Source organism: Vanacampus margaritifer, chromosome 18, assembly GCF_051991255.1.
Source record: "Vanacampus margaritifer isolate UIUO_Vmar chromosome 18, RoL_Vmar_1.0, whole genome shotgun sequence".
In the NCBI taxonomy this organism is placed as follows: domain Eukaryota; kingdom Metazoa; phylum Chordata; class Actinopteri; order Syngnathiformes; family Syngnathidae; genus Vanacampus; species Vanacampus margaritifer.
Window position 1 is genome coordinate 13450161 of NC_135449.1, and position 27403 is coordinate 13477563.

Below are 27403 nucleotides of genomic sequence, written 5' to 3' on the forward strand. Positions count from 1 at the left end.
CTTCATAACTCTTATTCCACAAATGTAATATTAATTAGAATGTCATATTTGGACTAATGAGGTCACATAACATTGTCAATAAATGTTTAAGCAATCTTAAACTTGCACTTTAATACAACAGATCAGTTGGACAAAAACGTAACTCAAGACACACACCTAAATCATTTATTTTTCAATACAATATAGTGCAAGAAACATATATTGTCACATTGTTTTAGCCAAAATAGTCACTTGTGGTATGTTACTTGAATTCACAATAGTGTTTTTATAAGAAAGCAGACATCACAACATCTACTGACCCCCCGACAACACGTCATTACTCCAATTGTGCAACATAACAAATGAAACGGACACTAATCAAGTTTACTTCACTGCTGAAAAGATCAAGGCAAATTCATCAAGCAGCATTAAGTATTTAAAAAAAAAAAAAAAAAAAAACTTATTGAAGGGCAAAAATGAAATGTTGCAGCATAGGCAATATAGCTTTGCTTGGGGAATGTTGTTGACTTGAATGTTAATTGCATTGATGGTGTTAAACAACAAAAGTATTTGTGATTTAAAAGTAAAATAAAATGGATGTAAAGATGGATCTCGGGCCTTCCAGTCCATGAAAATCGTCCGTTTTAAGGCCATGAGTGGTCCTCTGCAGTGCAGTTGTGCACAATTGCAAAACTACTTTCTTTAAGGAGAATGCCCTTGGTAGAAAGCTCATGAAATGCTCATGAGGTGGCGTGGGCAGAGTGTAAGCAAAATAATTGAAAGAAATGAATTGAAGTGTTTAAATTGAACAAATACAGTACAGTATTGAGGTTATAACGCCATTTACTGCCTTACTGTAGCTTTGCATGTCAACAATGACAATGCTTGGTGCATTTCTGTATATCCTCTTGATACTGATCCAGTATCTTTCATAACAACTTTATAATGATGCTTCAGTATTCTCCTCTCCACCATTCATCTCCGCATCGTCCCCCCCTGCATGCAAATCGGCAGACTTGCCATTATATTCCCCCCTTTCTTCCACTTCCCGCTTTTCATCTTGGCCCTCCATCTCATTGCGGAGGCTCTCCTTCTCCGCAGCCGTCACAGCCATTTCCAGCTCAGCCTCGGGATCTTCCTGTTTCCTTGTGATGCACAGGAAGTTACCCAGGGCGATCACAATGGCTGACAATGTGACCTCGCAGCCAGCCAACAAGAAAACATACATGTACTTATGGGTGGCGTCCAAAAGGCGACCTGGAGGAGAGGACATTAGCCAACATCATTTTGGTGACCGACAACATATTCATGCCAAGACCTTTTTGTTTTCTTTTTTGTTTACAAACTCTAATTTTGGAGATGAGTGCCCTTTTTTCATGCCTGTTCTTAAGCGTAGTAGTCAGAGGTGGCAAATACAGGTTCAGAAAGTAAAAATCCTGCCACAGTTTGGCTTTAGCCATTGATGCTAGATAGCTAGCTAGTTACTGTTGACATTTAACATTTTCAATTTATATTTTTTACTGTTTTTGAATTTACTTATAGGTATATAGATGCCTTATAACTATGTGTAGTTAAATGAATAATACTGTGATAATGATTTTGTGAAATATATTTGAACCTCTCACTCCCTGCCAGCTCTTGAGATAAGAATGTGTATGTTTTAAAAGTTGTCAAGTTCTCATGTCATTGGTCATTTGGTCGTAAAAACTGAAGGTCCAAGGTCAAAGCCTGTCTACCTCATTTCTCCGAGGCTCGTGGGGAGCTGAGATAATCATATCAGTATCATGTGTCTGCTTATTAAAAACACTAACTCTTTGTCAAGTCTAAGAGGGGGAGAGAATCTTTTCTACTAGTATAAAGCGACTAGGTGTTTCCATATTCTACACACTGGGAGCTTAACATCACTTTTCGAATGTAAGCTTTTTTCCTGTGTCTTAAGAGCTCTTAATAAATCCTTGCAAGGAAAACTTCTTCATGAGATCTCAATTCTGATTTATTTGAACACGCAAAAGATTACACTTAATAAAGTAATCAAATAATGCCTTCATTACATAGCAGGTAAGCGAGCACCATAAGAGCTACCTAGGGAGCTAGCTAGCAAGCAACTGGGGCTAAAGCCAAACTGTGGCAGTGTTTTTACTTTCTGGACCTGGATTTGCCACCTCTGCGTCTCCACAATATTACACAGACACATTCCGACCGAATGTGCTTACCTGCTCCAGGAGGGCCCACTAATACCGCCATTGCTTCCATCAGCAGCACAAGGCCAATGGCACTGGGAAACTTTTCTGTTCCCACAATAGCCATAAGGACCTCGAACTGCAGTGCTCCCACCATGCCATATGACATGCCAAAGAAGATACAAAAGCCCACCAGACCTCCATAGTTGTTTGCCTGAATTCCAAGACAATAAAGAGGTGTTCAAAATGGACTGTTGTCTGTTAAATGTGGATCTAAAGCCTTCATCCTTTACCTGTGATCCAATGAGATCGGTGACTCCGTTGAAGAGCATCGCAAAACTGAAGAGGTAGACACACCTTGGCCGCATCCACTTCGTACCTGCAATGATTCCAGACAGAGGACGAGCAAACATATCTACGAATCCCAGAATTGTGAGCAGCAGCGCTGAGGTGGTGTCCTCGTAGCCAAGTCCTTTCGCATAGTTGACCACAAACACGGGTGGGACAAACAAGCCCAGCACCATAATCGAGGCCGCAACGGTATAGATGAGGAATCCTCTGTCTTTGAACACACTGAAGTCAAGCAGTTTTTTCTTTGGCTGGAGCTTCTTCTCCTCTGCAGCTCTAAGACGACCATCCTCAAATTCTAGATGTTTCTTTGGTGGCAAGAGAGGCCTCATTAGGGCACCACAGGCACAGCAGTTGAGCAGCATTCCCCCCAGTATGAGAAACCCACCCCTCCAGCCATATTGGTACTGAAGAATTTGTCCCAGGGGAGAGAGACAGCACAGGGCCACGGGGCTGCCTGCAGCTGCCAGGCCGTTGGCCAAAGGTCGCTTCTCACTGAAGTAGCGATTTAGCATTATCAAGGATGGCTGGAAGTTCAATGCCAGGCCCAGACCTGACGAGACAAAAGGGCAGCGTTACAGAAACAAAATTACAGAGTTACATGAAACTTATTATTTAATATGTTTTTGAATATTTGTTGCGAATGAAAGCTTCTATTCCCATCACAACCTAACTAACACGCAGATGGAAAGTAAATACTGAATACTGTAAATTTAGAGTTTACACAAACTAGCTAAGTTAGCACATTACATGTTACATGACTGCCTTACGTGACTGCCTTTGTCAATATAAACTCATATTTCCCAACAAGAACAAGTAAGCTAGGTATTTTCTTTTCTTTCCTGCAGCAGGTAGCTTACTATAGTATAATGTTAAGAGGTTTAGTTGGACCTCAGACTTGACTATTGTTCCGTCTGCCATCTGTCTGCCATTAATCTGTTCAAGACAGATTTATCATGTAAGTATTGTTGGGGATAAGAATCAAAACCCAACACACTGATATAAAGTGAATACTGAAGAGTGAGTTAGAGCTTACGCAAGCTAGCTTAATTAGCACATTATATGTTACATTTGCTGGAGTGACTGCCTTTCTCGACATAAACTTATGTTTCACAACAAGAACAAATATGCTAGGTATTTCATTTTCTTTTCTGAAGCAGGTACAGTATAGTCAGATTTGACTATTGTTTAACGAATTGTAGGTTAGACTTAATGTAATTTTTAAGCCACAGCTACCCCCGGTAATTACCAAAATCCATTTTTGATTTCTGTATGTACAAATTCTTTCATTGAAATTATACATTTTATGTACTTTTACATGGGCCAAAGCTCCATCTGTATTTTTTATTCCCCAAACCAATTTTAAAGGTTTCAGGTAGTTGCAATTCAGCAAATTCTCCACTAGGTTGTGCAGTTACACTCGTTAGTTAGAACGCTTGAAAATCCAAAAAATTCCTGTACAATACATTGTGGTCTACTACCGGTAGGTAAAAATGAAAAAAAAAGTTGTATGGATGCATACCACTGCACAACAATAAACATTTTTTTTTATTAATACATATTTGTGTTTAGCAACAGCTGATTAACTATTTCCTAGCTAATGTTTCACTCAGATTTGCCTTGACACAAAGTGGTGTACCTAAAGGAGAGGCTAGTGGTTGTATGCTCTAACTCTACCTGTAATTACACCAATGCAAAGGTAGATGTGCATGATGCTGGTTGCAAATGAAGCCAGAACCATTCCCATTGAAGCAAAGAGTCCTCCGACCATCATCACCGGTCGACAGCCAAACCTGTTCACCAAAACACTGCACAGAGGACCTAGTACGGGTACACACAGTGAGAACACATCAGTTTATCTCACTATTCAATGCAACGCCATGTGACAAGTGCCTACCTGTGCCATAGAGCATGGCAAGCAAAATGGATGATATCCATGCGGTGTCACTGTAGCCAACACCAAACTCCCTTATTAGCTCCTTGAAGAAGACGCTGACAGCCTTAGGGAACGCGTAGGAGAATCCAGTAATGACGAAGCAGCCGACCAACACCGCCCAGCCCCAGCCGCCATCGGGTGCCTTCACCCCAGTTGGTCCATCGTCCACCACTGCACCCCCCATGCTGTTCTCGGGTTGATGTGTTTGTAGTCAGAAGCTACAAAAAAAACATTTTAATTAATAACAATGTTAATAATTTTTTATTTTCTTTGTCGCAGTTGAGTGTAACTTATTTACAGGGGATCTATTTAAGTCGTGTATACTTGGAGGCTAGAGGCAATGGCGGGATGTGGGGAGAGCACACTAAATGATTGCTAATATGGGAACACGGCGTCTTCTGTGGGTGATTAACTGTTGTCAGCTTATCAAGCCTACTGAGGCGCCCTCCTTAGCCACTGGGTTCTCATACTGACTAATATCTACACAGCCTTAGTCATGCAGTTTAAAAAAAAATCTGTTTCCTATTTGTATTTCTTAATAGCTATTAGTGTAATATTTGTATTCATTACTATTTTTGTGTCTCCACAAATGGAATGGCATTGCATGATTGTTCTTTTTTTAATTTGACTTTTATTTTGGAAAATAGCTCTTCATGTGTGGCTGCAGTAAACATTTTCTGATATTTTTGTTTTGTGAAAAAGGGGTATCTATGGGACAATTTCGAATTCCTTCCAGTTCTATAAAGCGTATTAGTATAGTATCATAGAAGCTCAAAAAAAGGACATTTTAACTTGTTGGGCTTAAACTGTACATTCCGATTAGGGCCATCGACTGTTCAAATGCAGCGTCAGTTTTGAAATCTGTGTTTGACCCCTAAATTGCACAACAGGCAATGATACCTGGCTATCACTGTACTGGCACTCTTTGTTTAGAAGCCGTTATGAAATGTGTTGGACCGTGTGTTGATATCTGATAAGTCTACATGGAATGTGTTTTATTGTATTCCTGGCCGTGAGCAAGACACACAAAAATAAACCATGCCAATGTTGAATTTGTTGCGTTTTTCAGAGAATTCCCTTTATGAATGTGAAGCTCTTTACAAAGTTAGCTCCCGTGTTTATTTTAAAATAACATGGAAGTCAACATTATGTACTTGCCTGTTGGGTCTTTTATCAGATTAATTATGTACAATACACTGACTCATAATACAGTCAATTTTGACAACTTTTCCCATATTACAATATTACAATGACCCATTCAGTCTTTTTGTCCGCCTTGTGAAATGCCTTACACAGGATATTTCACCACTGTATTGAGAAATTTATTTGAGCAATTTTTTGATAGTGAGACCAACTAAAACTTAAAAAACTGCACGCTCATTTGGGCGAATCTGCTAGTGGGAGTTTTTCCAAAGAAGGCCTATAGCACAAGTGCTGGAATTTGTCTCAAAATGGCTGTTTGAAAACCAAAATGACTGACTTTCTCCTATTCAAAAACAAGTTTTTGATAACCATATAATGTGGCTACCATGCAATAAGTTCCTCAACTGAAAGGAGATTCAGCTGTTTTTCCTTTCTTTATTATTTCTTTATTATTCAGTATTGTGAGACCCTATATTGCTCCTGCTTCTTATCAAATTGACCCCTGTGTGACTCCACCATTCTGACCAGAGCCAAATAAATATCAGCACCATTACTAATTTAAGACCCTCTGCAATCCACTGGACACACACATGCACGCACGCACGTGGAGCAGCTATCAAATGGAACATTTCTCATCCCTAACAGTCAGATGAAAGGACTCCAGATGCCAACATGCTTTGTGTGTACATAGCGAGAGAGACAGTTGCAGGGTAAAAACTTTCTATGTGTCTATGCATACATGTCTATTGTCTACCTACATAACTAGATTTATATCTATATATTTGTCCTTTTTTAACACGTGAAAGTCCCGGGGGCCACATCACTTTACGTAGCTCACAAGTGTGTCTACTTTATATTTCTTGCTACCACCAAATCTTTTCTTAACACAATAGCTTTATACTGAACTGTATATATGCGACAGTTTTCCTCGACTTATGATTCCAAATTCAATTTGTTTCTAGCAGTTACACGTTTAGGTGATTATTCTTTTATGCAATTATCTTTTTATTAGGAAGGTGAAGCAGAATATTTCCTTTTGCGTTACATTAATGATCATTTCAAGCTGTCCAAGGTCAATTCTAGAGTGACACGACTCAATCAGAAATGTGTTTTTCTCTGTCAACTCAACCATTAACCATCTAGCAAACCATGCATCATCAATATATCACAGTCAGTGTAGAGTGTTAAGAGGTCCAGAGTGCTAATTTTGCCCCTAGGCTACTCTTGCCCTGTCAATAGCAACCCACGCAACGCCACTGCTACAGGTCATAAAACACCGCGATCAGTTGTTTTACATTTAATATATATTAAAAAAAAAAAAAAAAAAAAAAAAAAGAATTTTATATATATATATATATATATATATAATGGATAATGGATGGATATTTAATTAGGCAATGTTGACAAATTTCAAGTGGTAGTATAATATCTATTCTGGGATGCTCCAGCTGCCTTCTTTTACGTGTCTAGAGGAGTGTGACGTCACGGTGGATGCTGCTTGGGTAAACCCGGCTGGCGTACGTGAGGACCGCGGCGTCTCTCTTCAACTGATGTTTTCAATTTTAAATCCTTGATTAGCGCAAATCGAATAGAATTGCTGTAGAATTCTTCACAGTTATTCACACTTAACCACGATTGAATTTGTTTACATTTTAATTGATGTTTTTACGTACTGACTTCGTTTTCCACTAATTTAATGTAATTTTGACCATATACAGTACGCAACGAGAATGGACATTGACAAATATAGGTTATTCTAAACACATTTATCCCCCATGTCTAATTTTATAACCCCGTTTTTAAAAATACGTACATCTCTGTACCTGTTGCTTTTGCCACAAATCATTTCGCTGTTGACGTCGGTTGTTGAAATGAAGGACGCATATTAAAAATTCAAACAGAAGAGGGGGGAAAAACAATCGCACACGGTACCTGGAGAGATGCTGTCTACCGGAGAGCCGCTCAATGCAGACCATGTGAACGTGCTGTCGTCACTGGTTTTATAAACGGCGGTGCGCTGATGGGACACCCCACTGGGACTTGTGTCACAGTTACATCACTCGAAAAGATCCCCGCATTTTTACGTTGATTTAACCGTAAAATAAATCAAGATCGCCATTTATTTTACAAATCATATTTCCTTTTCATGTTTTTAATGCTTCGTTGCTCACTTCTAACAAGCCATGACAAAATGGTACAGAAAGGATGGATGTTTATTGTGTTTATGTATCTAGATATTTATTTTCGACTTTCTTTAAATATTTACACACCTTTCAATTCCACATGTGTTTTTGGGTAATTAAAACAAATCGATCTAGGAACCATTCGTTGTTGTCTTTGTCGCTGGGGAAGATATTAATAGACTCGCGGTTGCTATGGAAACCTTTTGACCCGCTCAAGTGAACTGACCCATAATAAACAAACTGACCTAGTGACTGAGTCGTAGTTAGATATCAGTGTAGTGACTTAAAATATCGAATACAATTTTTTTTATTTAAACGAATTCAAAGGATGCATTGATTTAAATTATAAAAAAAATATATGGTGTTTGAACTAGGAACTTTTTATCGTTGTGTCTATGTAGCTAGGGAAGAATTTACGATGGCGCAGTTACCATGGAAACCACCTCACCCGTCTAAAGTAGCTAACCTAGTAGCTTACAAGATAGTTGTTTGCAATCAATCACGTGTTGAGTAAAGTAAATTTGTGCCATTGACATGTAGGATAGCGTCTCTGTCAACAACGGTGACTTTGACGCCTAAATGGTTACGGCAACTTTGTCGACACCCACCGAGGATACACAGTGGCAGCTACATGGTAGGGCAACATAATTATTATTCGTATTTACTTACCTGATAAGTTTATTGTAACTTAACAAAAACTCAAGTTCATTGTGAGATGATTGATCGAAATAAAAGTTAATTCCACATAGTTGAAACATTGCATTCTGACTGGCAGCCATGAAAACGGATTCAAATTTGCTGTGATGTGTAGGGCTCAAATTCGATTCTTGGTTGAGATTCAATTTGATTTCAATACTTAAGGTTACAATTTGATGATGATTTAAAGGCTCCAATAATGATTCAATACGAAGTACAAATACATAAATGTACAAACGTTTGCACAATAATTACTTGTGCGTATGGAGTACAAAAGTAAAACACAAAGGAACACGGTCATTCGATTCTATTTGTGATTCATAGGATTTGTTGAATCAATATTGGATTGTGGAGGGTAGTTGCTGAATCGATATGGAATTGCAAGGAGAAGTATTGCAATGCATTGATGAATTGATTTTTTTCACCCCCACCCTAAAGATGTGTGTGTTTTTTATTACTTTATCCAAAGCTTTGTCCATGTGTAAAAGCACATCTGGAGATTCTGGATGTATTTTATTTTTCAAAGGCAAAACATGACTTATGCTGTATTGGTCACTGTTGTGTATTTATTTATTTATTTATTTATTTATTTTTGTCTAGTTCCAGAATGCAGGCAGGTGGGGACACCCGGGACAGTGGACTGGACGACCTGGAAACCATGGTGGCCAGTAAAGAGAGGGAGTGGAAAGAGCTTCATGCAAGAAGGATTCATCTACTAGAAGATTCTCTTAAAAAGACCAAGGAGGAGTGTGCTTCTCTGAGGTATTAATACAGCAATTTTAGACAGAAATCACAGAAATTGTTTCCGTCTTTCCTTCATTGTTTTGCTACCATTCATTATGCTTCTCATCAACACAACCTCCAAATTACTGTCAAAATCCTTTAGTCATGTTGAACAGTAGTTTGAACATTTGAACTCGTACAGTACTAAGTCATGTTGCAAAGGAGCATATTTCCCCACCCAGCTGTTACCGTATTGTAACATACGCACATAATTGCTTTTATTTGCACTGGTTTTGAAATGTGTCTCCAGTATATCTTCCTCCAACTCCATACAATGGACGTTTGTGGATTATCAAGAGTAACCAAGACCTGTTAGAAGGACTCCAAATTACACAGCACAAACACCCCCGTTTGTTTTACTAAAGATACAGAGATACCATTTACTGTAAGTCAATTGTCCTATGCCCAATGCAAAAATACTGAGCAACTGAGTTATACTCCACACAATATAACGTAATATGGCATACTATAGTTTACTTTTCATCAAATTCTTTCAAATGTCTGTTAATTAATCTCCAAGAAAATTATCTTGTTTTAATCTTTGTTTGTCTGTACTATTACACAAAAGGCAGACATTATTGCTTTGTTTACTCTTAATATAACACTGTGAGATAAGTTGGTAATGTGGGACCTTTGCAGCAGAATCTTTAAAGCAACGTGACACTTCTCCACAAACCTTTAATTGTGTTATTGTTTTTGTTGTTGTTGTTTTGAGGGTTTGCCCAAACTCAGTCAGTTGGGATCGTCTCCAGCTCGTCCGTGACTCTATGCAATCTATTGTGTTTAACACACAATACCATATATACGATAACCTACTCCATTGTTTGTTGGCACTATTTCTTGAGACATCAAAACCAGAAGCTGAAAGAGGACTTCCAGTACAATCTCTCTATCCTGGATGAACGAGAGAAAGAGCTGGAGCGATATGATGTCATCACTTCCAGGGCTGTGAATGCAGAGCAGAACAGGTAGAAGAGTAACAGTCAACTGCTTTGATCCATGTTTATCTGAGTTACATTTTGCTTGACATGCCTTCGGCAATATTAAAATACAAATGAACAGCTAAAGCTGGATCAGAAATTCTGCATTTACTATTCATTATTATCATATTCCACCACAGTTCTTCAATAATGATTTATTCTTCGTATGGTATATAGGAAAAGTGACCTAAAGGTTGAACAGTTTGAACAGAAGTCATTGACTTTACAACAACTTGAATGCAGCCAACATCCCAAAAATGATAGTGTTTGACTTTCAAAATCATCAAGTCAAATTTGATAATTTCATTGTGTGCAGATGAACTAAGGAAGTGACTCTTGTGGATTTTATACTAACAGAGGAACAAGCAGGACAGGAATAGTCCTGGCAGACAGTCTTAACTAATTCCAAAAACTGCTGTTATTTACAGGCAGGAGGAACTGAGCCGGCTGCGTATTCAGGTTGCCATGCTGGAGGAGAAGCAAGCCAAAGATGCCGAGGCGAGACATGAGGAGCTGCGGATCAGCCAGAACAAAGCTGCTCAACAAAGGCTGCAATTGGACGAACTCAGACAGTGAGTCTGGAGGAGGGGGGGTGGGGGGTAAAAACTAAAGAAATGAGTTTGATGTGAATAGTAACATTCAGCAGTATGTATCGTAACACATTTTGAAATGTAAAAATAACATTTATCAATGTCAGGGATGGATCAATTTAAATCCTGGAGGGGGCCACAAAAACGCTATTTTAAATATGGACAAAATATGAGCATATGTGTGAAATGCGTGCTCTTAATTTGTTATCATTTTAGTTTTTGTTTTCAACAATTACCGTTCAGAGATGGCGCTTAACTTTCAAGTGAAATAACTAATTTTACTATAAATTTTTTCTTGCCTATCATTCCTAATCCCCCCCAAAAAATATTGGCCTCATTTATTTATTTATTTTTTTCTCAAATTATTTTTTTCACATTTTGGATTTTTCACGCTTTGTGTTTTTTTTTTTTACCCTGTTTCCCTCTGTTTTTTACTGAGAATGTACGGTATATTAAATGTTCATCAGCATTTTTTGTAGAATTTTTTGGTTTTGTAAAAAAAAAAAAATAATAATAATAATTTTTAGAAGAAATGAATCAAGTGGTCACTCAGACTGTGGTTGTGGGTCGTGCCACCAGTTGCCCATCCCTGGTCTATGTAAGAGTCCAAAGACTCGGCTCAACATAGGTTAGGTTGGATGATGTTATAGATAAAGGAAAGGGAAATGTAGGAAAAAAAATACAATAAATGACAAACTGTACAAATTAAAGGCAAAAAAATGTGGGCAATTTCTGCTGTATTGTTTGGAAATATTCACTACTACCCCTCCCTATTTTGAAGACAGGCTAATGTGTGGTGGGTGAACTCCAGCCTTAACAGGAAGTGGTGCCTCTTCCTGTAAAGTGTGTCCCTGTCGTTTTGAGAGCCACGTATTTGTTTGTGTGTGTGTGTGTGTGTGTGTGTGTGTAAAACCACATCCACATTGACCACATTAATGCTGACACAGACTGCGGGTGGCCTGTGTCCAGCATCACCTCATTGTTCTTAAAGCTCTTGATGAGGTTGTTCGATCTACACCATGTAACAAAGACCCCCCAACAGGTTTCTGTACTCACCTTCTTTTTCATCCTTAATGACTTGTTGTTTCTTCTGAGAACATGGATGTGGTAGGAAATTGTGAAGTTCTGTTTCAAGTTTAATATGTACAGGCAGATGAAAAGATCCCCGTGGTGCTCTGGTGGTCCCGATGCTATTGTGAGGTCTAGACCAAACTCAGGGGAGTTCAAGAGAGTTCAGGGGCCTCATTCACCCCAATTTGATCTAGAAAAGTGTGTCAAATTTTAAATTTTTCAGTCTTCATTTTTTAAATTGTTTTTTTTTTAAATAATATGCAAAGAAAAACAGGTTCTATAGCATCAACGTAATTAATATATATATATATATATATATATATATATATAATCATAGATCTAGTAATCACCAATTATATTACATGGTTCGCGCTTCACCTTACAAGAGGCGGACATGTTTTGCCGCCATCTTTCTGCTACGGACACCCGAAGGAGACAAACTTAGCGAACATAGTTATTGATGGTAGGCTTACAAAGTGGTCTCTCTGAGGCACTGAAGCACACCCTTCAAACTTCCTCAACTCAACTCAATTTATAAAACAGTTAAAAAAAACTAAAAAAAACGTGTGTGTGTGTATGAAAGGTCAATGACAGGTACAATTCAAAAGCAAATGGAGGAGCGCGAGCGGATGAAGTTGGAGATGCAGCAAAAATTACACAAGATGGAGGGAGAGCTCACTCGGCAGAAACAGGTGCAAACACAACTCGTTCTTATCATTTAAGTAAGTACTATTTGACAACTTTAATTTACACTCTTCAAATGTCTCTTTTCGCATGATTACATTATCCTGACCTCAACAAGTAGAACTCAAATCATACAATGTGGACTCAACTCTTCCTCATGTTACAGACACAATGTGCGAGACTGAAATAACTAACTGACCTTTTGAATGAAACCACACTGAATATATATACAGTATATATTTTTTAAATAAAAATAAACCACACTGAATAGTACACAAAAATTGCAGCGTTATGTATGCCGGTACTGTATTTTCAAGTGCATGGATGTGTGTGTTCCAGTGTATTGGTAGACTTGATCCCAGTGTGAGTGTTAAGGGATTTTGTATGCTCTTGTTCGCACTTGCATGAGTCACAGGAATCTGGTGTTAAACTGACACCCATCTCAGTATGATTTAGAGCCATCATCACCATGTTGACTGTAGCCTATTAAAAAAAAAGATAGGAAGAAGTGGTAGGTGAACTGAATTAAACAATAAAATAACTACATTTTAGTCTAAACACATTGATTAATATTGAGGTTGTGGAATATGAATTAAGCGGCAAAATTCACCTGATTTTATCCATCTCGGGGTGCAGCCATCTTGCCACTTGCTGCCGACTGTTGCTCAGGTAAAAAAACAATTGCTCAGCTTGCAAATGTCACATGACCAAACTCAGAAAACAGGTCAGGCCTGGTTGGTTGTTACCTGAGCCCTGAGCAACTGTGATGTCATTTTCAGTCGACAGCAAGTGATAAAATGGCTGTTTCCTGAGAGGGATAAAAACAGGTGGATTTTGCTGCTTAATTCTTATTCCACAAATGCAATATTCATCAGAATACCGTTTTTATGTTTTGGTTGTCTTCCCCTTTAAAACTTTATTTTCCCTTTAAATGCACGGAATTGTGACTATTTCAACATGTGAAATGAGATATTCCATGTTCTCTTTAAATGAAACCTAAATGAATTAAAATGTATTTTTTTGGCCATCAGGAGATGACAGCGATTTACAACAAAGAGCACAGGCAACGAGAGCACGAGTTCAATTTAAAACTTGATGAGATGCATGCAGTGCTGCTGTCCAGTGATCTCAAGGTCTAGAAAGTATGAAAATGTCTTCATAAAAAATGTTGCCACTACCTCTTGTTGACATGTTTGTGTATTTATGTTTTTTTTTTCCAAGATAAAGTTGCTGTCTAAAGAGTGTGATGTTCAGAACCAGGCTCGATTACAAGCAATACAGGTGCTCAAAGCCTCTGAAGATCTCTGTAAGCAATTACAAACCAAACTGCAACGCAAGGCTGATTTGAATAATGAAGCCATTGCCGTCAAGGAGGTCAGGTATGGCATTATGTAACAGTGTTGCAGGTTTTTTATGTGGCGTTTTGATATGAAAAATTTACGAGGGTGGAGGTTCAATAATAATTTTTGTGCTATGGGCAGTAAAAAAATGGCATAAATACCATACCACTATAAATTTCCTTGGAAAACTTGGGGAAGAGGGCTTCACGTTGCATACTCAGCACTTTTATTTATACACTTGACTGCTATGTGTTTGACATACATTTCGAAGTTTTCACTGTCATTTGCAGGATAAAGGAACTTGAGAACAAGTTAAAACGGATAGAGAACAAACTGAAGAAGCAGAAGGAAGACGACATAAAAAAGTGAGTCAATACAAACTCCGTAATGTATACGTGCCAACCAGGAAAAACAAAACAATCCACCTTTACGAAATGAATACAGACTGTTGACATTTCTGATGTATGTTTATGCCTGTCAAGACATGAGGACATGGGCCAGGCTCTGAAAGAGAAGGATAAGCAGTTTGAGACCCAATGTCAGGCCCACAAAGAAAAGTTAAAGAGAACAGAAAAACAAATGGTCAAACTGCAGGATGAAATGGAGATTCAGTCTGCGAAAGCTCGCTTGGCACAAAAAGACATGGCGATGGCCTTGGAGGAGAAAGATGACACAATAAAGAGGTGAGGCATATGTAATGTGTATCGGGTATGTTTTGTGTAGCAATATTGATATGCTACTATTCAGGGGTTTGTCATCTTCCCAAAAAAAAAGAAGAGCATTGACACTTCTTCCAAAAGTTTAGGATTTGGTTTTGACAACAAAAGATAAAAAGCTGTTTGGGGTCTTTCTTTCCACCACTTAAAATTTGTCTATTCTAATCTGCTGTTGTTGTTGTCTTTGATCCATGAATTTGACGTCACTTTACTAAGTACACACGTGATTTGTTTCTTCTTAAGGACTATCCATCCAAATGGTTGTACTGGCTATAGCCAATATTTGTTCAATGACACTGAATGATTTTCTGTCGTCTCTCAGCTTCACAATTGCTTGTTTTTCCACCCAGACAGCTCTATGGTTGTCTGGCAACAAATCACACCTGGCAGTCAAATACCTTTTCATAGATGAAAAACTGGGGCATTAAAACCTAGCAGCTCTTTTTGCTACACACCGAGTCACCTTGCATATCGATGCAGAGAATCAACGAACCACTTAGATGCTGAATTTAAATAATTTTTGTAATATTTATTTTTTCATTTATTATTATTATTATTATCCATCCATTCATTTACTGCCGCTTATCTGGGGTTGGGTCACGGGGGTAGCAGCTTTAGGAGGGAAGCCCAGACTTCCTTGTCCCCAGCCACTTCAACCAGCTCCTCTGGCCGGATCACAAGGCGTTCCCAGGCCAGCTGAGAGTCACAGTCTCTCCAGCGTGTCCTGGGTCGTCCCAGGGCCTCTCGCCGGTGGGACATGCTCGGAACGCCTCTCCAAGGAGGCGTCGAGGAGGCAATCCGAACCAGATTGCCCGAGCTTCTCTCCACGCGGAGGAGTAGCGGCTCGACCCTGATAGGACTCCTTCTTCAGCTTGACAGCATCCCTTAGGATTCGAGTATTGTCGCCACGACAGGCACCGACCACCTTACGGCCACAGCTCCGATCGGCCACCTCGACAATGGAGGCGCGGAACTTGGTCGACTCTGAGCTGTCCCCAAGCTCTCCCGGGACAAAGGAGAAGTTCTGCCGGGGTGTTGAAACTTTTTCTGACAGGGGATTCCGCCAGACGTTCCCAGCAAACCTTCACGGTATGTTTAGGTCTGCCAGGTCTGACCGGCATCTTCCCCCATCATCGGAGCCAACACACCACCAGGTGGTGATCGGTTGACAGCTCTGCCCCTTTCTTTACCCGAGTGTCCAAAACATGTGGCCGCGAATCCGATGGCACGACTACAAAGTCGATCATCGAACTGCGGCCTAGGGTGTCCTGGGCCAAGTGCACATATGGACACCACTATGTTTGAACATAGCGTTTGTTATGGACAATCCGTGACAAGCACAGAAGTCCAATAACAGAACACCATTCGAGTTCTGATCGGGGGGTTGTTCCTTCCAATCACACACCTACAGGTCTCACTGTCATTGTCCACGTGAGCGTTGAAGTCCCCCAGCAGAACGAGGGAGTCCCTAGGGGGAGCACTCTTCAGGACACCCTCCAAGGACTCCAAAAAGGGTGAGTACTCTGAACTGCTGTTTATTGCATTTGCACTAACAACAGTCAGGACCCGTCCCCCACCCGAAGGCGGAGGGAGGCTACCCTCTCATCTACCGGGGTGAACCCCAACATACAGGCGCCAAGCCGGGGGGCAATAAGTATGCCCGTACCTGCTCTGCGTCTCTCACCGTGGACATCTCCAGAGTGGAAGAGAGTCCAGCCCCTCTCGAGAGGATTGGTATCAGAGCTCAAGCCTTGTGTGGAGGAGAGTCCGACTATATCGAGTCGGAATTTCTCTGCCTCACACACAAGCTCGGGCTCCTTCCCCGCCAGAAAAGTGACATTTCATGTCCCAAGAGCTAGCTTCTGTAGCCGGGGATTGGACCGCCAAGGTCCCTACCCTTGGCTGTCGCCCAGCCCGCTATGCACCCGACCCATTTGGCCCCTCCCACTGGTGGTGAGCCCATGGGAAGGGGGACCCACGATGCCTCTTCAGCCCCATGGGTGCGGGCCAGGCCACTAGGCGCTGGCCAACGACCCCCAATCCGGCTCCAGAGGGGGTCCGCGGTGACCCGCGTCCGAGCAAGGGAAACATCCGTCCATATACTGTGTTCATCATGAGAGGTCTTTGAGCCGTGCTTTGTCTGGCCCCTCACTTAGAACGCCATGGGTGACCCTGCTAGGGGCATAAAGCCCCAAGACAACATAGTTCCTAGGATCATTGGGACACACAAACTCCTCCACCACAATAAGGAGGATTATTATTATTATTATTAATATTATCTAATAATAACAATAATATAATGATAATAAAAATATAAAACAATATAAAATTGTAATCAAATGTATTTATCCCTGTGTATTATTCTTCCTTTGATGTTTTTTTAATTTTAAATTTTACTATTTAATTTTTGGTATGATGTAAATGTGATGAGTGAATGTGTTTGGGTGGGGAATGGCACTTGCCTTTCGATGTACCTTGGTCTTAATGGAGAAATCTTTGCTCTGTTGATAGCAACATGCCCAAAGACACAATTTTTATGTCTCCTCCCTTTATATTAACCACTACATAAATGTAAAACATCAATAAAATATTTTACACACAAAAACGGGGACATTCAAACAAAATGTTATCTTCTAAGTTGTTAATTGGATTGAGATGTAAATGCGTAAAAACAAAATGTTGATAACTTGTTACATGTTCATCTTTGGATCCTCTATCTGTCTATAGCCAGATAAAATAATTGGCCACACTGTCACAAACATGTGTATTTGTGTGTTCCACAGGCTTCGTACTGAAGTAACTACAGCCCAAACTGTCTGGGATAGGCACATGAGTCAGACTTCTAACGAGATGGTTGCCAAGAACACAGAGTTGATCACCATACAGAACAGTAATAACAAACTCCGAGCTGAGTTAGAGAGGAGCAGGGAGGAGATTAACAGGTGAGAGAATGGATCATGCCCAACATGAGTGCATTCCGACAGATTTATAAGAAAACCTTTTCACCTGTGTGGTTATCATATTTAAATGTCCGTTTGTGTGTCAGGTACAAGCAAGATGTGAGTGCTGGTTTAAAAAGAGAGGAAGCCCTCGAACAGGCACGAGTCCAGTTGGAGTTTGAGTGGCAGAAGCGCTATGATGCCGTCAAGGTTGAACACTACCTGGCTAATGAGCAGCTTATACAAGATTTGACCCTTGCCAGAGACCAGGTCAATCTTTTCTCATAAAAGAAGACCTCAAAATATGTTTTTGTTGTCAATCAAATTGAATTTCTTCATATGTGTGGTACAGGTTTCTCTTGGTTGACCGTCCATATATATTTTAATCAATAAAATAAAAGAAACTTATTCAGACTCATCATAGCTCATCTGTAGTTTTATTATTTTTTTTTTTATTTATCTTTATCAGGCAAAGGCAGAGCTTAGTGAGAGAGAGAAAGAATTGCATTACTTGCTTCCGTCTGTCAAAAAGAAGAGTGACAACGCAGTGGAGGTAAGAAAACATGTACTTCCTCTGATAACTTAAAAAAAAAACCTTTTCTTTATATTACATTGAACATGGGAAGCCATTTTCTGAATTGTAATTTCTATTTCTATTTCTTGAGCAAGGAGACATTCAATCTCCTGAAAGCTACACACTCATACTGTATGCTACGTGGATATTGTGTTTTGTTGGCAGCTGATGCCCTTCAGTTCTTGTGCTGTCTATTCAAACCCGTACAATTTTTGGCAATGGCCTTTTGCTTGAGCACCCTGTTAGGTATAATGGCCTTTCAGTTTGACTTCTTGCCTCTCCAAACTGGCAGCTGCTATAAACTGTTGGCTCCAATGGGAAAACAACACCTTATCAAATAACACTTGACGGCTTAAGTGGCTGCAATGAAAACTATGACATAATTGTTGAATGGAAATGCAAGCAGGTACATTTGTGTTGACATTAACAAAGTCAAATAAATATTTTTTTTAACTTTTATTGATATGCCCATGTACATAAGATATCTGACATTTATTTCTTCACTATTAATATTTCAAACCATTTACTGTATTGCAAAACATGCCAACAGGCAACATAATGATAATAATGTTTTCTATGCAGCCCCAATATTATAAACATTTATTCTTACTAATATTGAATGCGAACTCCGCAGCAAAATCCACCTGTTTTTATCCATCTCAGGGGGCAGCCATTTTGTCACTTATTAACTGAAAATGACACCACAGTTGCCCAGGCCTCAAGTAACGACCAATCACGGAGCCACATGACCAAACAAGCATCACGTGACCAAATTCAAAAAACAGGTGAGCCACGATTGGTCGTTACCGGAGCCCTGAGCAGCTGTGATGTAATTTTCAATCGACAGCAAGTGGCAAAATGGCCGCCCACTAAGATGGATAAAAACGGGTTGATTTAGCTGCTTAATTAATCCTCCACAAATGCAATATTAATCAGAATGCTGTGATTAGTGGGGGTGCATATAACATATTTTCGTAAAGATTTTTTTTTTTATTGACGTCCCCTTTAATTATACTGATGCTGTCAAGTGGAACAAAAACAAGAATCATTTATATTGATTGGGGAATAAGTGGGGGAGTACATAAAGAGTGAATTGTACTTTGCAATTGCGATCGGAAGGATGACTTTCTGTTTCCTAGACATTGGAGTGACTGTGCTTTAAACTATAGATATTGTTGTTGTTTTTTCAAAACAGTGATTTTCATAATTAGCTAAACTGTCCTCAACAGTGGGTTGAATAAAACTGTATTACAAACCAACAGGGCACCACACCAAAACTAGGCGTGCAGGCGTCAGAGGAGATAAGTTCCCTGGTTGAGCAGAATAGCTTTTTGCGAGCTGTGGTTTCCCAGATGAGAAAGGATATGGAGGATCTTGGTCATCTCCTACCACATCAACAGACCAACCATCAAGCAGTTAAAACCCCCGAAGCGCCTGCAGCTACCTCCACAACTGAACCTCTTGCCAAGCATCCGGACAGCTCTGCCAACAACATTCCAGCATATTTGTCAGGTCCCTTTCACAGAAACATAATTGATGATTTTAAAATGTCACTCAGAAGTTCAAGTCACCGATGCAAACACACAATGTACTCTGGCAAGCGATGCTAACCTTTTCGTTGCTTTGTTTCAGACTCCACTCAAGCTCTGAAGAAGGAGGTCGCCCTGCTGAACGCTCGATGCAGACATCTCGAGGAGCAGCTAGAATGTCCACCGAAAGAGTCCCTGGCCCACACATATGTGAACAAACCACATCTGCACGACCAGGGATATAAGGAAGGTAGTTTTCAATTCTTTCATTGATCAAAGACATGTTTCACATATAGAACAGGATCTTGCATGCTTTTAATGTCAGTGCCCTGAAGATCGTACAATATGTAAATATTGTTCAAGAAAACATGCCGTCGAACGTCATCAAGTGTGGCATCACGTAGAACTAGTGATGAACAAATGAATCTTCATGAAGCACTTGTGATATTTGTTAGCTCCTCTAGATGGCGCTCTTGGTTTAAAGATGCAGTGGATATTTAAACAGTTTTCCATGTCTCCCTCCTTCAGCGCAGCTGAATCTAATGATCAGGTCATCAGCAAGCTTTGCAGAAGCCTGATAATGATCCTGATCATGAATCAGGTGTGTTAGTGGAGAGAAACATGGAAAACAGGCTGTATAGTGGCTCTCTAGGAATGAACTTGGCCTCCACTGCACGACCCTTTATTTTTCTCTTTAAAGTTGAAAGAGTTTAAAAAAAATAAAAATAAAATAACAACAGAGTACTTCCAGTTCCGAGGCTAAAAAACATATTATTTTGAAACATGCCCAAGCAAAACAAACAAAATTAGTAATAAATAAATAAAATTTAAATGTTCAGTATTTAGAATTTTTATTTGCAACGGGGAAAAGGCCAGTGGATGCAAGGTTATTATAGTTTTGGAATTTTCATTTAGTTAGTTTTTATTTAGTTTTGAGTCTTGTTTTTTATATTTAGTTAGTTTTAATTAGTTTTCAAGGTGGTTCTGTTAGATTTTATTAGTTTTAGTCATTTAAAAAAATGCTTAGTTTTAGTTTAGTTTTAGTTAGTTTCAGTATATATTTTTTTTAATGTGTATTACTTGTGCGCAATATTTGATAAACACCATGATATAATGAAAAAAGTAAGTCATTTCTTACCTAGCGTTGCATTTCAAGTTCAATGAAAAAGCAGGCAAGTTTAGCCATTGGAGCCAAAAGTCAAGCAAGCTATATTGTCGCCAAGGAGCGACGTCATCTAAAGGTGCTTTTCTATTGGCTGTTGCTACATGACGTCACTTCTGTGTGACACACTTTCAAATGTCCTTATTCCTGGTTAAATAAATATACTTAAAATCACATTTAAAATCATCCCCAAATGCTCATGCATTAAATTAATCCCCAAAGACTAAAATGAAGGACATTTTTGCTCTACAGTAATTAGATAAACATAAACTGTAATTTCAATTAGTTTTAGGGTTTTTTTTAAAAAGCATTTTGGTTTCTATATTATTTCATTAACAAAATTGTTTTTGAAATTTTAGTTATGTCTTTAGTTTTTGTTAACTAAAATAACCTTGGTGAGATGACACAAGAGCCTATAAGCAAGGGGAAAAAAACGTACATTCGCAGGAGACCTAGACCTATATTTGAAATATGGATTTACGGCGACGGTTGATTCACGCGCAAAGTCCTGTCGTCACAAAATGCGGCGAACGGCTCTTGATTTAGCGTTATGGTGAGTTATTCATGGATTTTGTACTTGTTGACGCATTTCAGGAGGATGCTGTTAATATAAAAATAAATAAATAAAATTAAAAATAAAATAAAAATGTGGTTTCACATTTATTGTTCCATTGATTATATATTGTGAAATATGTGATAATAATAATAATGCATCAGATTTATATAGTGCTTTTTCTGTTACTGTATTCGTTTAAAGTTCTTGTTCAACACACGAAACATTGTGTTCTCTTCTCATACTTTATAAACCCGCAGCCTTGCAGATGAGCACATCTTTCTTAGTCATTTCATTCAAAGATACCTCAAGCAGATAAATGTCAAAAATAATTTGGAAAATTATTAAAAATGCAACCGAAGGTACAACATTAGGCATTTAGTGGGCTCACAAATAAAAATCTGAGGTAGATCCATGTTCACTAGGTTAAAAAAAAAAGTGTTCTTTTCTGGCAAATACTGGCTTCATTTTTACAGTTTTCTATTATGGTTTGGATCCTCAGTTCTGTGTCTAGAGAAGCATGCTGACACCAGTGCTTTGAGGCGCCAAGTGGGGAGAGGGCCACATGTAGAGCCTGCACATGCCAATATAAGGAATCAGGTACTGGAGGGATTCACTATAATTTTTTTTTAGGTGACCTGTATTTGACTGTGATCAAGTGATGTGTTTGCAATCACATAGTTACTGCTCAGGAGATTAGATAGCATTACTGTCAGGCGGAAACCTTGTATGTCCAAATTTGGTCAATTTAAAATGTTTGCATAAATCTATACGATTGGTCGGGTCAGTCGCCACGCAGTTCTGTTATCTTGATAAATTATTGACCTAAAAATCAAAATGTGTCTTTGGCTCAACAATTATGCTTTTTTTTCCTGAAAGAATTCTGTGGTGCAACAAGTCCGAGATGAGAACCTCTACCTGTGGCAGCAGCAACTGAACTCAGCTCTGATGACTGGTGCTGCATCAGGTAATGGTGTTAAAAGGAACATTGCACTGGCACATGCCAGGCTGAAGCAGGCGGCGTCCTATATCGCCCGTCTGAGCAAGGAGAAGCAACAGCTCATACAGATGGGCAACTGCCTTCGTGCCCGGATCACCACCGCTGAATTACAGGGTACAATAAGAAACATGCAATTATAATGTTATCATTTTGGTTATGTCAGATCCATTACAATGTTTATGCTGAGCGACCAAAATGGAATGCAAGTCTTCAATCCATTGTTGTGTGCCTTACAGAGGCAATTGAGCAGAAGAGAGATTCCTCAACAGTGGAACAAGGACATCAACAAGATTGTCTTTCTGCTCTGGAGCAGCTGCAGTATAGACTCACCACGCAGGTACATTCTGTCATTGACCGTTTAAGACATCAAGCTTTATACAGTATAATCCAACATTTTTAAATTGATGTTCTTCCAAGGATGTTCCCTCTCATTTCTGTGTTAAAAAGCTTTAAAAGCTGATTCAGGCCCTATTCACACGGATGCAAAGCCGGCTTTGTTCCTCAAAAGAATCTCACACAGAAAAGTTTCAAGACATACGCGTGTCCAAAAAAAGACGCTGAGGACGTTTAACGGCTGTAATGTATATGCCAAGTCTGGAGTGGCGCTGTAGTGCAGCCACAGGGAGTTAACGGAAAGCGTAGAAGAAGAATCAGCGAAGAAGACAAACCACTGATCTGAATAGCCGATAGGCCAAGACTAGAAGCTGCCAGGCCGCCATATTATTCCTTCCAAGAAAGCTGTACATGTCTAATCTGTACTTATACGTATCATATATACAGTAGTCTGCTCGTGAGACGGGAGGAATAAGATGGCCGCCCTGTCGCTTCAATGGCTTGCGCGGATGTGTATGGGCTATCGGCTATGCAGCAGTATATACAGATTAGTGTGACGAACACAGGAAAAGTGATCAAGCAAAGATTAGTCTATCTACTCTTCAGAAAAGCAAATCCAAAGGTGGTCTAGAGGCACCAAATTTTATGTACTACTATATAGCTAACCAGCTACAATATATCGTTCTATGGGCACAACCCAACAGAGACACTAACTGTTGGTTGGAACTAGAACAGAAGGATTGTAATAACCTCAGACTTCGAGATTTACTCTTTATTACAACATCGATTAAGCGCCATAATTGTTTTAAAAACCCAATGATTTCCGCCACCGTGACTGCCTGGTGGAAGGCACTAGAATTGACAAAAGCCCAAGTGGAGCCCTGTGGACTTTCTCCCCTATGGCATAACCCCGACTTTCAACTTAACAACCAACCGTTTCATTTAGCTGTGTGGGAGCAGAAAGGAATTACACATCTCCACCATCTCTTCTCAGATAATATGTTTATATCATATACATCCTTGCTCCAAAAATACAATATAAAAAACGGAAATTTTTTACATTATCTACAAGTTAAAAATATGATAAAGAAAAAAATTCCAACACTTCGGGGTACGCTCCAACCGCCTGTTTTAGCTAAAGATATTAACAAGCTTTCTCCGACAACAACAAAAAAACTTTCAAAAATATATAAGTTACTTTCATATACTGATAAAATGTCTTTACCCATCTCGAAATGGGAGACAGACTTGTCTATAGCACCGGAACCTGACTTTTGGATTCAAGTTTGTGAAAACGCATTTAAAATGACAAAACACACAAATTTACAACTTATCCAATATAAAGTTATTCACAGAACATACATTACTCAATATATGATGAAGAAAATGGGACTCTCAGACTCCGACATTTGTCTCCAATGCTTACAAAACACTACAGACACTTATGTTCATGCTTTATGGTTATGTACTCCGGTTATGTATTTCTGGACTAAAGTCTTAGAAAAACTTTCCGCTATTTTGGACTGTAGGATACCTTTATCTCCAAACTTGTGTTTGCTAGGTGACCTAACAACAACTGATTTACCACATAAACAATTTCAATCTACACTTGTAGCCCTTACTATCGCTAAAAAAACAATTCTTGTTAACTGGAAAAATAAACAAACTCTGAATATCGACCAATGGTCTAACCTCCTCATAAATCACATTTTAATGGAAAAAATATCTGCCTCAAATAAAAACCAAATATCAAAATTTATAGAAACATGGTCTACGTATATAGAATTTTTTAACCTAATTCCGGTTACTTAATTCTGTCTGTTAGCGAGAGCCACTACATCGTGATAACTTACATTGATGTTTCTGCATTTGGCAATTTATTATTATATTATATTATTAGTATGGGATTTTTTTTAATGGGCTTTAGGTGAACTGATGAATACACACACGCTCGCACGCACGCACGCACACACACACACACACACACACGCACATACACATACTCACCCACATACAAAAAAAAAAGTATATATATGTATATATATATATATATATATATATATATATATATATATATATATATATATGTGTGTGTATATGTATATATATATGTATATGTATTTAAAAAAAAAAAAAAAAAACATTTATTAAATTTTTTTTAATTGATTTGTTGTTGTTTTTTTAAAAAAAAAGGAGAGCAATGATGATGTCAAATCGAATGAACAATACTGAGCTCTTCTGTAAGAAAAAAATAAAATAAAATTAAAAAAAAAAAAAAAAAAGGAAAAGTGATCATGGCGGGTGATTCCAGTGGACCAACAACACGCAAAATATTTTACTGTAAAAGCTAAGGAGGTTGTGCAAAACAACATGGCTATCCGCCATTGACAAACTGGCGTTGTCTTCAAACTGCGACCACTATGTCATCACTGGAGGAGTATCCCGCTTATGATGTCCACATTGGACCGTACAGGGCGCGTTTTGAAATCTTTCTACTCTGGAGGCCGGTTCCAAAAGTGATCGGTTTCAAGCTCAGAAACGGCGCCGCCGTGTGGACGAACTGCCCAAACGGTAAGAAACTTGTGCGGATACATTGAAACGGGCTTTCGTGTGGACAAGGAGGGTTGGAAAAACTGAAGATTCATTTTGTATAATTTTGTATACTCCCACCATTTCACGAATGTTTTTTAAAAAAGCACTTGTGAAATTTGATTCCTTACCTGATCCAAACTTAAAAGTAACGTTGTAAAAGGACACAAGTCTCTTAAAAGACCTTACATTAAATACATGCAGGTTGATTACTAATATTTTGGACTAAAATGATTTGGGCTCCACCCACTAATACAGGATAAAGAAAATGAATGGATATAAGAAATGAAAAAGAGGCCTATATAAAGGACTTGAGTTATCGTCTGTTGTGTATTTCTACCACCAGAGGGCGAAACAAGCCCACTCAACTATGTGTGTGTCCCTAGGAGCTCCAGTATGCTGTGAGGCAAATGGCTTGCACTGTTGCTGAACATGCTTCTTCATCAGACAGCAGAGAACCTCCCTTAAAAGCAAACGGCAACCTTTGTTCCACAGGGCACAAAACCACGGATGAGTCTGGGGTAATAGTGTACAAATGTCAAGTCAAAATTTTGATTTGACTGCTGAATACAATGAATTTATAAAAAAAAAAAAAGGAATCAGAAACCCAACCAATGTATCTTAATATTGACCTTGTATCTTTTCCTCAGACCTCCAAAATGTCAGACAAAAGTCCTACGATCAGTCAGCAACAGAACTCGTTGGAGATGAAGACACAGCCCGACTCAGAAGAGTCTCTGCAGTCATTAAAGGAGATTTGGGAAATACTGGACCATGGACTGAGTTCATCCATTTACTCAGAAGGTAAACGGATGCTCGGTTTTGATTGTCACATTTATTTATTTTATGAACATTACCGGTATATTATATAGTGTATATTTATTTAGTGTGGTTGTAGTTTGCAGTTGTGTAAACTTGTGACATGTATTTCTAATACTCTAGTTACAGCACTACCTTATTTAGTCACAGAACTGTGCACTATTTATATTGCAGTATTGATAATAGCAGTTGTATTGCAAATAGGGATTGCCTTTCAATTCAATGTTTGACTATGTCAAGAATTAATCATTTTTAATTACTTTGAAACAATTATTTTGATTTAGATACGACAGTATATTAATTTTAGATTCTGACACAGTAAATGCTAAAATGATCACTTTCTGCCAACCATGATCCAAGTACTTAACCCTTGATCCATAAGATGTGCTCATCTATTGTTTTGTAAGACACCAGCTAAATGAAAATGTAATAAACATTACATGTCTGCATCAAGGTGAAAGTGAACTGAGCAGAAGCAAGGCAACTCGAGTGATGGTGACCGGTACCAGTGCTCCCATCCATAGTCGTTCCCCGGCCGAGCTGCAGCAGAAGAACCCCTCCAAAGTACCATCGCACCCGATTAAGAACTGCCAGAATGGAGCTCCAGGCAAAATCAGCAAGATCAGGAACTATAATACAAAAGACTGATGCACTCATACAAGTCAATTGTGCACTGAACAACTGTTCGTAATGCAAAATGTTGCTTTTATTAATCCCAGAAAACCACACCAAAGCTGCATTTTTTTTTATTGGTTTGGACTATTTAATTACCTGTGCCCTTTTTAAATATAAAAGTATACAAAATTAGATGCGTTCGTTCGTCTCAAAAAAAAGTAAGATTTTACAGAATTTAGATCTCAAAATGTTAAATTAACCAAGAAGAAAGACAAAAAAAAATTGAATAAAATAAAAATCACCTGCCCATTCCTGGTTGCTGCTAAGGCCAAAATAAATTATTGTTAAAATAAAATGTGTTCAAATGTTGTTGTTTTTTGATGACTTTAAATTTATTCCACTTTTCAAATGTTAATAATACTGTTACTTCAGTGTATAGAGCCTCCTTTCCCTTTCAATGGCTTATGGACGCTTGTCGGTTTATCTTCTGTGCTTATCAGAGTGGGTCAGTAGGAGTTTCTCCGAATATCATGCAAGCAGAATTTATGAACGACAGTAACCTCAGGAAATCACCCCAGCATTGCCGGTTACGTCATCATCTGGCACCGCCTCTCAATCACGCTATCTCCCTTCCTCTTGTTTCTGATTGGATAAATCTCCA

The 27403-nt window shown here is 38.9% G+C and overlaps 2 protein-coding genes across 4 annotated transcripts; one reads left to right on the forward strand and one right to left on the reverse strand.

Annotated features, from left to right (window-relative positions):
* Positions 1-143: 143 nt before the first annotated feature.
* On the reverse strand, positions 144-7581 carry LOC144038097 (monocarboxylate transporter 4-like). Of its 3 annotated transcripts, none has more exons than XM_077550244.1 (6): positions 7519-7581; positions 4405-4661; positions 4185-4328; positions 2453-3060; positions 2193-2373; positions 144-1236 (listed from the first exon to the last, which is right to left on the reverse strand). In XM_077550244.1, exons 2-6 carry the CDS (start codon positions 4625-4627, stop codon positions 920-922), a joined length of 1473 nt encoding a protein of 490 aa, XP_077406370.1. In that variant the 5' UTR covers positions 4628-4661; positions 7519-7581; the 3' UTR covers positions 144-919. The 3 variants fall into 3 exon arrangements, with proteins under 3 accessions (XP_077406370.1, XP_077406371.1, XP_077406372.1); XM_077550245.1 differs by having other exon boundaries at positions 7410-7523; XM_077550246.1 differs by lacking the exon at positions 7519-7581 and adding an exon at positions 7400-7508.
* A 425-nt stretch (positions 7582-8006) lies between these two features.
* On the forward strand, positions 8007-27101 carry ccdc57 (coiled-coil domain containing 57). Its single transcript, XM_077551764.1, is given in 21 exon segments — positions 8007-8384; positions 8387-8403; positions 9066-9227; positions 10094-10216; positions 10657-10800; positions 12473-12581; positions 13605-13706; positions 13795-13952; positions 14204-14278; positions 14396-14596; positions 17413-17571; positions 17676-17838; positions 18038-18121; positions 19405-19654; positions 19775-19921; positions 21889-21986; positions 22266-22500; positions 22623-22723; positions 25695-25829; positions 25959-26112; positions 26582-27101. Coding segments are annotated over 21 exon segments (2847 nt in total). The 5' UTR covers positions 8007-8348; the 3' UTR covers positions 26776-27101.
* Positions 27102-27403: the final 302 nt, after the last annotated feature.

Coding starts and splice junctions, on each gene's coding strand:
- LOC144038097 (XM_077550244.1), bottom strand. CDS start 4,627: ATGGGGGGTGCAGTGGTGGACGATGGACCAACTGGGGTGAAGGCACCC. Junction 3,061..4,184: donor TTGCATTGGTGTAATTACAG/GTAGAGTTAGAG, acceptor TTGTCTCGTCAG/GTCTGGGCCTGGCATTGAAC. Junction 2,374..2,452: donor CCGATCTCATTGGATCACAG/GTAAAGGATGAA, acceptor CTTGGAATTCAG/GCAAACAACTATGGAGGTCT.